Below are 16,671 nucleotides of genomic sequence, written 5' to 3'. Positions count from 1 at the left end.
CACAGAACAAAGACTGATAGAGGAGGGACAATCAGAATTGATATTCAGCTGCATTTTAAATGTTCTTAATTATGTAGTGGGTAATATATCAATTCCTGTCATTTTTCTATTTTCTGTTATAATTGCATATCAAAAAATAATCTTTTAGTGTTTTCAGTCTCTTTTTGTGTATTAATTATATGCAGTAGCATCTGGTAAAACGGAATTATTTTACACTTCTTGCAACACCTAAATTTTTAGGAGCGTGACAAGAATAACAGTGGGTACTTTTATCTCCCCTTACTGCAGGGAAATTTTTGACTAAAAAGGGATTTTTTTTTTTTTCCCCCTTTTGCTTCTAGATCTTTCAAAGAACAGATTTACTGAAATTCCTCCTGATGTCTGGCTGTTTGCACCACTGGAAACTTTAAACTTGTATCACAACTGCATCAAATCCATTCCAGAATCTATTAAAAACCTGCAAATGCTTACCTACCTTAACATTAGGTGAGTAATGCTTGTTATTTTTGGTCTTTATATAATTTATCTCATTGTAGAGGTGGTATTCTACTTCATCAGGTCACTGAGTGCCCTTGTGCCCTCATTTTGCCCAGATAGATAAAATTCTGTTGTTTGCCTTATAGTTGTTGGTTTAGGGCCAGCTGTTGTTGCTTCCTTTGTGGGAAGGAATTGAATGCATTACTAAATTTCAGTCAGTAAACTATGGTAGCTGAGGATAAGGAGAGTTTACAGAGTTTTCTTTTGTTTTTAATGTTATGCAGGCAGACAAAGTTTAGAAACTACATGTGTAAAGATTTGCTGCTCTCAAGAGGGTAGATTACTCTGGCCAGAAGGCCCGACTCATTTTGCACATTATTTATATCCGTTGCTGTTCTTAAACTTGGAAAACACATGGTTGGATTTTCTCAGAAGAACAGAAGATTAATGTAAGCTCTGGAAGGAGAGGGAATCTGGAAGAACCCTTTCAAAAAGAGCTGAGACCCCATTTTCCACAATATTCCTTGTTTCTTATATTGACTACATCAAGTCCAAAAGAGTCATCTTGTCTAAGAGCTATTTATCATGTGAGATTTGGTTCCAGAATTTATTTTGAAAAAACTGTGAATTGATCTTTGAAGGGAAAAAAACCACCCCAAACAAAACAAAAACACCAAACAAAACAAAAACACCAAACCAAAAAACCACCACCAACGATGTCTCGAAATCTGCAACTATCAGTACCTATAGTGATAATTTAAGAGTAGTGTATTCTGTGGCAATTCTGGAGAGTATTAATGATATGATAAAACTGCGGTGTTTTCTGAAAGCAAGTTGACCTTTCTTCACGGACCAACAACAGCCCATTTCTCTTGATGGTAATTGAGGTGCTGAATACAGTTCACATAAAAATAAAAGTAGCATGTAGTTCTAACTGCATGTTCCATGTTATTTCAAGAGTCAACTCTTGTAATCATCATTTGCCTTACTGCTTTGTCTTAATTTTTGTGCTCATGTCTGAGGACTATTTTAGCAATGCACGAACATGTGGACTGTAGTAGTTGAAGAACAGGCTAAAGTGCTGTTACAGAAGAAAACCATGTGATCTCAAATTCTAATTTTGGATTCAGATGACTGAAGAAATGTATTGTGCAATTCATAGTAAAGTAGGCAGCTCTTTTTAAAAAACTACCAAAAAAAAAGGCAAACCAAAAACCAGAGGAAACTTAAGTGATGCAGAGGATAACTGTTTCGTTGCCACTTTTATAACATTTAAAAAAAGCTTCCTTGCACATTATGTTTTCACTTCTCATGCTCTCCAACCAAAAATGCCTGTCATATCTGCCTGAAATACAACATGAAAAAAGAGACTTACTGCATATTTGCATCCAAAACTTATTTGTATTGTTCACTTAAAAAATTAACAGAATAAATATGTTACTTTTATAAAGATACTGATAGAAGTTTACTTTCATTTTATGGTGTTAAATTGCAGTACTTTGAAACTGAAAGGTTGCAGGGTCAAATTTATTTCTGTTAGGTTTGCACCTCTATAAACTGTAGTCATGGATAAAAATAATGTAAAAAGCTTTGTATCATTTTCAATATGAAAACAGTGCTCTGATATGTGTAAATTAAACAGTAAAACTTCTGGGTTTTTCTTTAATACAGTGTGAATACAAATGTCAGTGCTTGAAAGTTGGTTTTTTTGTGTTTTTTTTCCAAAAGAGAACTGACCTCTACACAGTTCTACTTAAAGCAACAGCAATTACTGAATTTTTTTACTTTTATGTACAAAAGGAATTGCTTTCATACCTTATCTGAACAAGCTGGTTTCCCAATGGCTTTTTAAAATGTACAAGTACATTATTAGAAAAAAAAAAGTGTATTTCTGGCAGTGGCAGTCTGCAGTTGGTAGTTTTTCCAGTATGGATTTAAATCAAATTGTCAGTATATTTCTTGTGTACAAAGCAGACGTGCATGCAGTTAGAAAATGGTATACACAAAAGAAATAAATTTTAAGTAAAACTTACCTTCCAGACTATTGCTCAGCAAAGTAATAAATAAATGTCAAGGGCTTTTTGTGATGGCTTAGGAGTGACATGACCACATGACATGAGAAGCAATGACCTTGTATAAAAGTCTATTTTTCTGAGAACATTAACTTCATATTGGTAGACTGTTAGATCAGGTGGTCCTTCTGAAGGTATTGGCAGGATAAAAGCAAACATCAGACATTTCTTTTAACAGATTTCTATGTACATTTTAGTGTTAGATCAGTTATAGTATATACTCTTTTCATCAAGTGAGATGGAGATCTAAAATTCACATAGCTGAGAGAGGCTTTATCTGGTAAGGAATTAGTGATGAAGATTGTAGCTTAAATTTAGATGAAACTGTAATAGGTGGAGAATATCTTCTGGAATATGAGAAAAGTTGTACAATGTGCATCTCAGGCTTCCTGTCAGGCTTAAAAAGAAGATTATAATCTAGCCTTGCTTGTTTGTTTTTCTTTCTTTAAAGTCGAAATCTCTTATCAACGTTGCCAAAATACCTGTTTGATCTTCCACTTAAAGTTCTGGTTGTCAGTAATAATAAGCTGGTGTCCATTCCAGAAGAAATTGGAAAATTGAGAGATCTAATGGAGTTGGTAAGTACAATTGTGAACCATTGTACTAAGTAAATTTAAACTGTAAGCAGTTTATTTACTGTGTAATAAAAAAATAATATTTTTTTAAAATACAGAACTACAATATGTAAATTCAGTTACTGCTTTTTCTTAGTGTTTGAGCTCAAATTACAGGTGTAATGTAGAGTTACAAAAATGGGGTTAAACACAAATCAGTATGTTGGGTTAACTGAAGTGTAAGAGGTTCAGAAATAAAATCGCTCTTCAGATCATTTCATTTGAGTCCCTTGTATGTTACAAAGAATGGTGAATTTTTTCTATCTTCTTTGCAGTAATCATAATTCTATTTATTATGTTGTCAGGAATCTTCTTTCCATCTGAAGAGTTCATCTCTGCTCTGTACTCTTATATGTGTTATGCCATTCAATCATTGTTTTCTTGTTTTTCTTTCCCTCCCATTTCTGCTATTCCTTTATTTTGATTGGGGTGAATATTGTGTGATATTCACAGTCTAGGTGTCTGTTCAACATGATTTTATCCTATGGCATACTCAAGTTTTGTGCTTTGTCCTCCACGACTTTCTCTATATTTCTTAATATTCTGGGCTTTTCTGATCATTACTCCGTGTTAGGCTCATGTGTTTGAGAAGTACGCGCAATTATTCTCTGACCTGGCTCCTGGATTAGGTTTGATTTGCCCCCCCCACCCCGTATATATAATTTCTTTGGTTGCTGCAAGCAATCCGTATCCTGTTTCCAGAGTAGTTGTGTATGCCCTGGAGATTTCTTTTAACATGACCTAATTTCTGAGCTATAAATCAACATTCTTTTTTAATTTGCAAGTAATATGAGATATTCTGAATGTTTGTGAGGCTTTTCTAGTGTCCTCCACTCTTTGGTGAGAAATTCTTTGTGCTCACTTCAATGTCATAAGGATTTCAAGGTGGCGTCATTGCTATTGTTTACAGGACGTGAATGTTTTTCAGAGTTGCAGGTGTGGTATTTTTGGTTTATTTTTCAAAATTGTCAAACCTAGAATGCATGTGTGATGACACAGATTAAGAACATACTAGAGAGTTTCATTCCAATACCTGTTACACCTGTTTAGAACATAAGTAATACATACACACTTCTTAAAAAGTTGACAACTAAGCCACATGCTAGAAAGAAGACACTTTTAGGAAGGGAATCCCATCTTAAATCTGGTGATGTAGCCAGAAAAAAACTTGCAATAGAGACCCAACAGTTGATCCCAAGCAACTTGGGAGACATCCAGCTGTGTGCAGACATCATGGTAGCCAAAAGCGGATGAGCAGTGCCTAAGCTGAAGCTCTGGAAGCATGTAGTGGAGAAGGAGGCTGGATTCATCTGGTTAAGGCCTGGCTTCTGGTTACTGCCTCAGCTTGCTTTTAAAAGCAGCTTCCAGTTTTTCAAGAGATGGATATGTATCGTTGTTACTTAATCTAGGAAACTAATCTCTAAAGTCAATGTTATTGAATCAGAAATAAAAAAGATTAGCAATGGTCTTATAGCAATGTGATTGACTCAGTGTGGGCTACATAAATAAATGTTAAATTAGTGGCAGAAATAGCTGTAGTCTGTGTTCACTTGGTGCAGCTTTGTCACCCTCTAGTGCTTGTATCCGAAAAGTTGGTGAGCCTGCTATTGCTCTTTGTAAATTTTTAGTTGCATAGATTGGTTCAAGGTTTTTTAAGGGTGAAGAGTTTTTATAAAAAGAACGGAATGCAAATCATTCGCTGGCAGTAGCACAAAAGTTCTTAACTGATAAGGGAACTACACCAGAAACTCCTGATTCCTATGCTATAGTTTTAATCTCAAAACCAGTCTTTCATCATTCATTAGTTCAACATTTTTTAATTGAATTTCTGAAACGTGAATCACTGATTGCTGAAGAAACAGCGAGACCTGTTATGGTACTTCTTCCCTTTGTGGGAAAAAAATAAGCAAGACATGATGTCTTTTTTTTTTTTTTTATAGTATGCTTCATAGTATTTTTGATAGAAGTCTTCCATTGTTTAATTTCATTTAAGGTGTTCAGTTAATTTATTAATTATATCTTTCTTAGGATATTAGCTGCAATGAACTTCAGGTTCTTCCCCAGCAGATAGGAAAATTGCAGTCACTTAGAGAATTAAACATAAGAAGAAATAATCTCCATATGCTGCCAGATGGTAAGCTGCTAGTCTTCATTTCTTTGATGTAGGTAAATTAGGTAAAGTGTTAAGATATCTGATTCTCTTTTTTGTTTCCCCCAATGCAGAATTAGGAGACCTTCCCTTGGTAAAGCTGGATTTTTCTTGTAATAAAATTACAGAAATTCCCATTTGTTACAGAAAGTTACGTCACTTACAAGTTATAGTTTTGGATAATAATCCAATGCAGATACCACCAGCACAGGTTAGTATTAAAGCATTCTAGTTCAGAAATTTGCATTAGGATCTTAAGAAAGAGGAAGCTGTTCTGAGTGATAACAATTAGGTTTTCATTTTTTCTAGCTGTATTTCTTCTAGTGGGAAGCTGTGAGTACAAACTCAGTGTAAAAAGTATTTCTTGGGGTACATTTTCAAAAGCCATGCTATGTAATTAAGATTTTTGGTTTTGCTTGTTTGTTTCCCAACAGATATGTTTAAAGGGTAAAGTACATATATTTAAATTCCTCAGCATTCAGGCGTGCCTCAGAATAGATAAAAAGCCAGATTCTTTGGATCTTCCGTCATTAGGTAAACGAATTCCTTCCCAGCCACTCACAGACAGGTGAGTAGTGGGTTTTTTGGTTTATTTCACTTTAGCATTTGCTATGAAGTGATCTTTCTATTACAGATAATAGTGTAATTTCAATACTTTAATTGTTCTTTATTTGGGAGTCATAGTATTTATTTTCTAAGGTCGTGTTACTGGAAGCTTAATTGACTCATCCAAGTTGCTATGAAAAATTTTCATTGTACTTGCTAAGGATTTGGACACTGTAACGAAGATGTATTTTAATTTTTTTTTATTGGAAAACTCAGCTATGTATTTCCCAAACAGATATGTCAAAACAGTAGATGAGAAGTTCCCATAAATGTCCTGAATATAGAGTTAGTCTGTTGGATGGAAAGTCTGCCTCCCACATATATATATATATATATAAAGGAAAACTAACTTAAACATCAGTGAAATACCATGGATTTTTTTTTATTAGATTAGTCGAGGTTAAAAAGTGCGGAATATTTTGTTGGGCTTCTCTACTGAGTACCTCTTGAGTAATTAAATGGGTATGCTTTTGTATTTTCTATTGTCAGTTAGCTTGCCATTGGAAACCATATGGAACAATAGTCTCTTTTTGACTATTTTTTTAACCATCTGAACCATCAAATTCAGTCCATGGTCTTGATCTTGGGCATCTGTGCCATAGGGATTTAGTCCGCAGTGCCTGTGGATAGCTTCTAAATGCTCCTAAAAAGTGCAGTCCGTAACTGCTCCCCAGAAGCCTCCACTGAACTTAAGGCCTACAGCTAAAATGTATTGCAAAGGAAGAAGGTCATGGGTGTTACCACTGTACATCATATTTGTAGTAGTGAGAACTTGTTTAATTAAACTTTCCAGATAATCCTATGATTTAAACCAAGCTCCAGTGCACAGCTGGAAAACATCATGCTGATGCTGCCAATTTTATGTCTTCAAAAGGCATAAATTTGGAGGAAATACCTCCTAGATATTCAGACAGATTTAAACCATTATAATATGACAGCCTATTAGGGAATGTATATTTGCTGCTAATAGAAAACCATGTCTGCCAATAGAATTCAACAAATTGCCTATTTTCAGAGGAAGCCTTCTTTTCTGAAGACGGTATTTTTGAATGAAATAGAACAATTCTAAAATGGCATAAATACAGAGAGTACTGTAATTGATTGTTCCCACTTTAACTTTGGTTTGATACTTTTTTCTTAAACAACTCCTTCAGGAGATTAAGAATTTGTTCTCTGCACATGGGGCATTGTGTAAAAATTCTGTATCAGCAACTGTGGATGCATATAGAGAATATATTTTTAAAAGGATTTTATTTTCTTTTAGAAAAGTGAAACTACAGTTTCTTTCATTCCTGTGTGGGGTTTTTTGTGTTGTTTTTCTTAATGTAGCATGGAGGACTTTTATCCCAATAAAAATCATGGACCAGACTCTGGCATCGGAAGTGATAATGGAGATAAAAGGTTGTCCACAACAGAAGTGAGTATTTTTCAATGTTGAATTTTTGTAATTTCTGGGTTTTAGACTTTTTCTTTCCTTTGTATTTTGTATAATTTGAGAAATACTTTACTAAGTTGAATTTAACATTCTGTGAATATCTGTACAGTTGAGTTTAAACCATTAGACTGACAGCATCAGACACAAATTATTTACATATTGCTTTGACTTTTCTGGTTAAGGTTCATTCCAGTCCAAATTTCATACCTTTTAAAACTGAATTCTGACCTAAGGAATTGTTTAGATCTTTTAATGTGTGAAGTGCATAATCATTTTCTACGCAAAGAACAAAATTTATTTGAAACTTTATTTTGTTATTAATTAATGTACTTAAGAAAATGAAAGTATATTTGGACTAAACTTGTGTTGTATATGTTAGTAATCCTCATTGTTGTTTAAATTTTAATAAACGTCTGGATGATCCGCTAGGTTTAAAGCGATGAACAAAAATCCATATAAGTTACCTGTATATTTTGTAGAAGTATAGATTAAGGAGCCATAATTAATAACAGTGATGTCAAAGCTGAATAGTGTAGAACAAAAGATTTTTGAAACTTGGGAGAATTACTACAAATGCAGAGTGATTGTTAGTGGGGAAAGCTGTAGACCAAGCTGTATTACTAGTTGGGGGTTTTTAAAGAAAATTCCAAATGATTAGAAGTAAAGCTATGATTTTTTTTTTTTTTTTACCCCAGTGGTCTGAAAAGGGTCAAAGTAATTGGAGGCTTTAGATAAGAAAGTACCTAAGTACAGTTTTCTTAACCCACTGAGTGGGGCTGGACTGGACCTCTTTGAACAAAATACTGTATTTCAGATTTATATTATATACTGAACAGTTGTATGTCACTCCCTAAACTGTGATTCTCTTAAACTCCCTTTCCATCCTGTCAATAAAATCCTGCCCACAAAAAATCCCCACCTGGCTTGATGTTATTTTGTCTGTTCTGGGAGCCATCCCTCATGATAGGGTCAGTAGCACTATAATTTGTGATTTCTTAGCAAATCCTATAATAATGTAATTTATATGCAAGTTTTGTTTTAAATTTGACTCTCTTTGCAGCCATCTGATGATGATACAATCAGCCTTCACTCCCAGGTATCAGAATCAACAAGGGAACAGACATTAAGGAATGACAATCATGTAATGGGAAGTAAACTCGATCCACAGAAAGGTACTATCTGTTGTGCATCTGTCCCTTTAGGTATCAGAAATACTTTTGCTTAGGTAATCTAATATAAGAAGATTGCACAAAATGGTATGATCACATGTTGGCATTGTATTTTCATAATTTCAGAAAATGATGTAATAATCACAAATAGACAAGGCCAAAAGGAAAGAAAAAATATTATTTCTAGCTCAAGGAGATGTGATTTCATTGTTTTGTCTTTATGGGACATTTTTCATAAGTACTTATCTCTCTCAGGAATAATGTTTGGTTGAGAGAACTGTTTAATACTGTCTTTTCCGTTCTTCATCAATCCTCACTAGACCAGGAGGTGTACGATTACATCGATCCGAATGCAGAAGAGGGAGCTGTTCCTGAGCAAGGAGATGTACAGATTGGACCATTGCTGTCTTATATCAAGGTAGCAAAACTTGACAAAAGAAAAAATGTTCAGCAGATTTGTCTGGGTTTTTTTTTTTGATTCAAGTCTTAAGTTTATTTTCCATTCTGTGTAAGGAACGGGGAAAACATCCTGAGAAATCCCAAAAAATAGAACAGAATGAGGACTGGGGAGATGAAAAAAGGTAAATCTTGATCTTTTTTGGGAAGGATTTACTGATGGTGGGGCATGAGGGTGGTTTCGTTCTAAGCTCCTTGCATATAGAGGAAAGCTTATATTGAACACGTAGTGCTCCTTCTGTGACAGAAAATAAGCTTATAGGAAGTGCTTCTTAGTTATTGTCCAGTAATGCAGCCATTTCTGTGTCTTGCTTTACTGAAGTCAGGCAAGTCACTGATGTTTAATTTTTCAGACTTCAGAAAGAACAGCTGCTGGCTGAAGATGATGATGAACTCAAAGAAGTGACTGACTTGAGAAAAATAGCAGCTCAGTTACTGCAGCAAGAACAAAAACACAGGTATTACAATGTTACTTAAGGTAACTTTTGTTACAATTAACTTATTCTCTAACCTGCCTTATACCCAAAAGTTCTTGAAACTTTATTATTCTGAGAACAGTTTTGTCCAGCTGTTAAACAGCTAGTGACAGACTCTTTCAAGATACCTGTCCTGTCTTTCATAAAATTGCTGTCTAGAGAAGCAGTGATATACCTCCTATGGAGAGCAAGAAATGAATGTGAAAGTCTCTTGATTTATTGGTTTGATATTTGTTAACTTTTTATACTTTTTTTTTCAAAGTGGTATATTTAAGTAGGCATGGCTAATGCTCATACGAATGATTATTGGTGACGTGGTAAAATGACTTTGTATTAGTTTGGGTTACAAAATGTGTGTATAGTTTGTTTGTGACTGGTTATTTTTATGCAGATAGACAATTTAGGTTGTACTTCATTCAGTCTGATGTGAGAGATAAATTTCCTATGGACTAAAGGGGAAATTTGTACAAACATTCTGTCAAATGACAGAGCTTATGTATATTATGAATATAAAAAAAAAATAAATAAATTGAACGGTGTAAGTTCATCCTGATGAACTGCCTGACTTTCTCTACTTATTGTTGGGCACTACAACCAGATTCTTGAAAAGGAGCTGTAGAACAAGCAGCGGATTAAAGGAATGTAATAGAACAAGTTAACAACTGTGTAAAACGAAGAGCAGGAAGGAATACCTGGAGTTGCATAGGATGTGGACAGGCTAGGGTAGGAACCCTGCTCTCTGCTTCCTTTACCAAGCAGGCAAATGGCCAGTGATGTACTTGGGCGAGACTAAGCTCTTTCCTGAAAGGGAAAAGTTATAGTTATTAGTAGTTCATTAACTAAAATAGTTCAAGTTATTCATTATCCCACAGTAATGGATTTAACTTCATGCCAGCTTAAATACTGTTTTTGTTTCCTTTGAATTTCTGTGTAATGATGAGATTCTGCACTGCTGTTTTTCTTTTAAGATAGTTGAAATACATGTGAAGCCCTTAGAGAAATTCATTTCCTCATACTATAAACTTCAGAGCTTTAAAAATTCACCAGTGTTTTATATTAGTTAAATATAATAGCCGGGGTGGGGGGTGGGAAGATGGGAGGTAGAGATAAAATAGGTTTTACTTACAACTCCGTGCAGTGTATTTAAGAATTGGTTGTTCAAATTGGGAAGGGAAAAATAAGAATGAAATCTTAATGCTAATACAGTCTTATTACCAAAAATACTGCAAAAAAGTCTAGGAATGCTAAATTTTCTTGTATTATTCTATTAATAAAGAGAGAATAAGTGTGTTTTTTCTTATATTAGCTTTTTATATGATGGTTATTTATATTGCATGTGGTCTTGTTTGATTGGTTTTAATATTTCCTGGTTATCTAGTAATTTGAAATACCAAGCCACTCCTCTTCTGAAGCACTGCAAATTAAATTTTACTTGTCATATGTTGTATCTTTAAAGTAGTGATCTTTATAATGGTTCTGCTTTGCTCTTGAATATGCAATCTTATTGTTAAGGTTTACTTCTTAGTTTAGCATTTATATTTTAAAGCTTGCTTATGTATCTTTAAGTACGTGAGGGCAAGATCATGTCTATAAAATTTAGCCCTGATTTTGAATCCATAGTTTTATGAATTAATAATTTCTTGCCATAAACAGCAGTAAGAGTAATTATTTAGAAGTTTAGTGAAGATATTTCTGTGTTTATTTGTGGAAAACATGTTCAATCTGAGTAAACAGAATCCTCAGAAAAGTGAGCATCGTGAAATAATTTCTCACTAATCATATTTCTGTTCGTTCAGTGTGGCTTTTTTAAATATTATGCAGTCTCCTTTCGTTTTGCTTGCTATGCTAATGACTTCCCTGTCCTCTCCCATCAATCTATCCTGCTTCCTTCTTCCGTCTTTGGCTTTGGTGTGCATGAAATATGAATACAGACGAAGGCCATTAAGCTATAGAACTTCATTCAGTGAAAAACTCTTCCAGAGGACAAGGGCGGCAGGACGTGCATCAAGGTATAAAGGGTTTGTAGAGCTTCAGATTTCCAAAGTTAAAATGTGGATGAAAGAAACATTTTGGCCATTTCTTGAACAACAATAGAGTAAAGGGATAGGCTATGTTAGCCTAAGATATTTTGTTACCAAAAATAGATTGCAATGCATTTATTGTTCTTTAAGATGAAATACTCTTAAGGAAAATATTTAATTAGGCAACTCTCCAAAGAACACTTAAATGAGTCCAAATGCTTTCTCTTCAGTTTTTTGTTTTTAATAGATACCTCAAGCATAGAACCTCAGGCAAAAGATTTTTTTTTTTTAAGATATTTTGGCTTTAAAGTGATCACTTTCAAATTAACATGACCAGTGACAACTTGTTTCTGCAATTGACAGCCATAAGGGAAGCATTTGCAGGTACACAAACCTTACAGGTAATAAGAAATCTGGAATGGGCTCTGTAGGTTATGCTGACACATAAGTGATGAATCAAGTGATTTCAGACTTTGTTACCTTATCAACTGAAACTCTGTAACTTGCTCTGGATACTCCTGGTTGGTTTTAAAAAGAAAGCAGGATAGCTTAGATTAAATAATCTTCATATTAGTTCCAAATGAGCCTGTTTCAGTTTGCATTAAAGTTAAGTAAGGGTTCTTACCTGACAGCAGTGACTTCCTATAACTGTCCAAATCCCTAAGAGCACAGCTTATGAACACAAAGTAGAACCGCATGTAAAGACAGTAGACTGTTCCTGAATGAGTTTAAAATCCATCTTTTTTTTTTTTGTGTCACTGTAAAGTGTCTTTATACATGTTACGGATCCTAGGTAGTGCTTGCTTGTTTGCACTTGAAGATAGCTAACTTTAAAATAGCATTACCATCATTCACTTCATTTGTGTCCCTTAATCGTGATGTTTGCTCAAAATGTGAAAGTATAAATGACTGAGATTCTACTTTTTAAATTCTCAAACTTTAGAAAATATTTTTCAGTACCATAATTGGTCTTGCCATCACCTTTCTCTCCCATCTAGTCAGCAGTAGATGTTAGGTTTGCATGACTAGAAAAATGAGTCAGTGTTGGGTTTCCAGTTTAATATATATAAATATGTGTCATTGTGTGTGCTGTTGAGTAATTTACATTGCAGAGTTTGTATTGAGTTTTAGAGCCCTTTCAGAATAATAGTTTGCATGCTACCTCTGTAGCAACAGAATTTGTGTGGTTAGTGGAAACTGTAAGCAGGAAATTAATGGCATTAGTAACACAAGTGTCTTACGCAAATTCTTACTTAGTGATTCACTATGACATCAATAATTGATACTGATAATTGATCTGTTTAATAAAAAAAAAAATTTGGATTTAATGAGTTGTAGTATGAATGGAAACAGTTGCTGGAATCTTTGCACCATTTAACAACACCACACTTAGAAGAGCATGGCTTCTGCATATGAGGTACTTGTACTTTCATTTTGCATACTGAGTTTTGCATTGTATTTCCTGGAAGACAGTTCTTAACATGACTACAGTGATGTTTTTTTTTCCTCTTCCAGCTGAACAAATTATTTTGCCATGAATTCCTTAATCTGCAATTTAGTAAATTCAGATTAATTTTCTTCACCATTTTCTGCAACCGAAAACTTTCAAGTTCCATATTCCACAGGAAATTCAGATTTCTTTGAGTGGACTAGTGACTGCTAACCTGACAGAGACTGAACTTGCTATTACTTCCCCATCAGTATTTTTCAGTTTTTAAAGAGGAAGTTTCAAAAATGATAGATTGTGTTTGTTTTACAAAGTATAAAAACATACTTAGTTTATAATAGACTTAGTTTATAATAAACTCAAACATTAAGTATATACATATTTCATACAAACAGCATAGCTGAAAAGTGCATGTGTACATATGTTTGAATTGTAAGGAAAACATATTCAAGCTGTTTCATATAATGACTAAAAAAGAGATGGCTTGTGTTCCAGTCATTAAATTTACACTGGTAAGTGTCAGTTTTGGTGCACATGTTACATTAAACTGTTTAGGTGACTCAAATTTCTATTTTTTTAAAAATTCTCATTCTATTGCAATGATCACATCTTGTTACAAAGTCTCTCTGAATTTCTCATTGCTTTCAGTTGGAAGACATAAGGCTAATTGGGAATTCTCTCTAAAAATTAATGACTTTAAAATAGCGTGTTTATATGATGCTTTGATAAGCTACATTCTGAATATTAATTTTTTGTAACACTCTTTTCAGGCTGTAGTGTAATTTAATTCTGGAATGCACCCTCAAAATAAAGTTTCTGAAGACAAAATGTAGGGAGCAGATGCTGCAGACTGTAAATGCTGCAGACTGTGTTGGTTTAAAGACTTAACTTCTCATAATCCCATTAAATTGAGGTTCACACAGTGAGAGATTTAAACTACAGATGAGATTACTGAGCCCAAAGCTATCACTATAAACAGAGAAGTCTGAAAAATCATCAGTCATTAAAAGCTAATGGTTGTACTGCCCTATGTAATGATGAAATAGAAAAAGGTGCCTACTGTTTTACTTCCATTGAATAGTTGTTCTTCTAATTCTTTCTGATTCTTAGTACATTCTACTTCTCTATATAATTCAGCATAAATATACTTTGATCACAGTTCTGCACATGAAGTCAGTGTCAAAGTGTAACATTACTACCTCAAAGAATTCAAAATTATTCATTCTAGTTACTGTTCAACATGACACTTCTTGAAAATGTTTAAGTGTTACTGATTGTTTTGTTATTTTTAACACTTTAAACATTCATAATAGCTCATTTTTTCTTCCTGTGTGTGCACATGTGTGGTATGTTTTCCAGATGAAAAGACATTTCTGAATCTCTGTGTAAGTTTTGGCTTTTTTTGACTGTTTACCGTTTAGAAAAATTGAATTTCCATTGGTTCCTTTCTGCATTAGACTTTTCATTTAGTTCTTAGCCTGTGCTGCTTCATTTTCCACCTTTCCTTTTTCCCTGCATTTCCTTTGTACTTAGTGTTTCTTACTCAGCTGTCTTCTTACCTGCTCCTATGGACTGACTTCTTGTGCTCAATCTGTGTATCATTTCTTGTCTGCATTAGGTTGACTATCTTCTGTCTTCTAATTTTAGTGAACAGTAGGGCCTTTTGTGTTGAGGGCAGCAAAACTTTACATAGGTGTGAGATCAGTTGAAATAGTATCTATTTGGGGAGAAAAATAAGAGGAGACTTCATTTTGGTTTGAGTTATGATCAAGTTTTACTTCCTTAAAATTCAGAACTTGAAATATTTCAAGAGCTGGAAACAATATTGTTGATTTAAATAGAAGCAGGATTGGGCTTGGTTTTCATATGTGTACACACATACATATTCTAATTTTATGGAAAATGTTACCTTAATGTTCAAAAATTTTTACTTGCAGGAGATACTACGCAGTGAAAGTAACACGTATTCTAAGAAAAAGGTTCAACTACAAAGCTGTTGAATAAATATCTATTTTTTTTCTTTCTAGGCTTCTTAATCATTCAGTTTCAGTAAGCACAAGGAACAGGCCAAAGCAGCCAATGGAATCTGAAAAATGGTATTGATATACTTAAATTATCACAGCTTTCAATATTGTATTCATTTAATTTTCATATTTATTCTGTTTTGCTACTGCCACCTTCTGTCATAGTGTTTTTAGCTCAAGATGAAATAGAAGCTACACAAATAATCTGTTCTTGAGCTTCTTTCTTTCAGATAAAAAAAAAGTATCTGTTCTTCTGAGTCTTTAGGAAAGTTGATATCATCCAGAAACTAATTTGTGGGTCTGATTATGGCAGCAATTCAGATACCTAAAGATAGGCATTCAGTGTTGTTTTAGATATCCAGTTCCAGTCCAGATCAGGTCTCCCATAGTTAAGTCCTGTGTAGATGTGTTAGATTGTGTTACATAAAATGGCACTGTAGCTGTGCTTAGGCATCTAAATTTTCCTCCCTGGCAGTCCTTTTGTGCTCTTAACAGCTGTTGCTGGGAGTTCAGCCTGCAAAACCTTTACTGTTTGTGAAAGATGTGTCAATGAGGAATCCATTGTCTGCAGGAGCTGTACTCTTATGCTCTTTCTTTGAATTAAAAGACCATCACAAACTAACAACAAAAATATCCAAATTAGGAAATTGGGAAATCACAGCTTCCCATTTCTGACTACTGGGTGAGAGAGAACTTAGCAAGTTTTCAGACCTCCCTCCCTTAAGGAATCCTAGATCAGTTCTTTTAAGACACAGTGTAGATATTTCAATGTGATACATCCTATTCTGACTGTCTTCTCTCTTACTGGTGTCTGTGGTTTTAAAGAGCTAGTTGCACACATGTCCTGTGGTTACATGAGCCATGCTGCAACTATTACTCCTTTTCGTTTGGAACTTTCTAGTCCTTGATTACTTAACATACACTTTCTGTTCTTTGGGGTGCTGTCACCTAGTGTAGTGTACAGCTATGTCAGGCCTTTATATTATCAGGTAATCCAGGAAAGGTTAAATTTACCTTTCCCCGTTTTGTTAATGAAACAGAAACAGTTATGAGACTTAAAAACAAAACAAAAAAACACCCCAAAAAAACCCCAACCATGCCATCCCCTCCATAATTTTGAGGTGTGCACACAAGAGAAGGTAGATGTTGCAGGCTATTTGTTGTTTTATTGCACTGATATATAGGAACCCAAATCACACACTGCATAAGGAACATAGAGTAGAAAGACTGTCATTTCCCTAAAGAATTTACACTTATAGAACATGTCACAGTTAATAGGTACATAGTTATCAACAACTTATTCATTGCTGCAGTTCCTGCAGTTCTCAACTGGATTGCTTATCAAGCTATTGGACATGATTCAGACAAATTTCCTATGCCTAACAGCTTTAAAAAATGGCATTATTGGTTTGAGGCAAACAAAGAAAAAGGAGGGAAAAGGAATACAAAGTAATAGAAGCTAAGCGACTAGTTGCTTTCCCTTTAGGATTTAATATAATTGCTCAGGCTGTTATGCCCTGCTTGCATTCAATCTGCAGTTACTAGCCTTTTGGTACACTGCACAGCTTCTAAGCCAGCTGTCAGAATGTGAAGCAAATTTCACAGAAAGATTTAGAAGGAAAAAATTGAAGTTACTTTAAATCTAAACATCTTTTCTGGAGAACTTTCAATAATCTCAGGCAGACGATGTTGCAGAGTGTATTTTTTGAGATTTTGCAGTTTCAT

At 34.3% G+C, this 16,671-nt stretch overlaps 1 protein-coding gene across 2 annotated transcripts in view; it reads left to right on the top strand.

Annotated features, from left to right (window-relative positions):
* The window catches only part of LRCH2 (leucine rich repeats and calponin homology domain containing 2), a 53,428-nt gene that overhangs the window by 18,141 nt on the left and 18,616 nt on the right, over positions 1-16,671 (top strand). For both annotated transcript variants that reach the window (XM_074834645.1, XM_074834644.1), the window contains exons 2-12: positions 342-486; positions 3,001-3,127; positions 5,192-5,297; positions 5,387-5,523; positions 5,747-5,880; positions 7,248-7,335; positions 8,414-8,525; positions 8,843-8,940; positions 9,036-9,103; positions 9,332-9,436; positions 14,950-15,018. In XM_074834645.1, coding sequence (XP_074690746.1) covers positions 342-486; positions 3,001-3,127; positions 5,192-5,297; positions 5,387-5,523; positions 5,747-5,880; positions 7,248-7,335; positions 8,414-8,525; positions 8,843-8,940; positions 9,036-9,103; positions 9,332-9,436; positions 14,950-15,018 — 1,189 coding nt within the window. The remainder of the gene's footprint in view (positions 1-341; positions 487-3,000; positions 3,128-5,191; positions 5,298-5,386; positions 5,524-5,746; positions 5,881-7,247; positions 7,336-8,413; positions 8,526-8,842; positions 8,941-9,035; positions 9,104-9,331; positions 9,437-14,949; positions 15,019-16,671) is intronic.

The sequence above is a fragment of the Strix aluco genome, chromosome 10, assembly GCF_031877795.1.
Source record: "Strix aluco isolate bStrAlu1 chromosome 10, bStrAlu1.hap1, whole genome shotgun sequence".
Taxonomy (NCBI): domain Eukaryota; kingdom Metazoa; phylum Chordata; class Aves; order Strigiformes; family Strigidae; genus Strix; species Strix aluco.
Note: the sequence above shows the minus strand (reverse complement) of the source record. Positions and strands in the feature narration are given on the sequence as shown.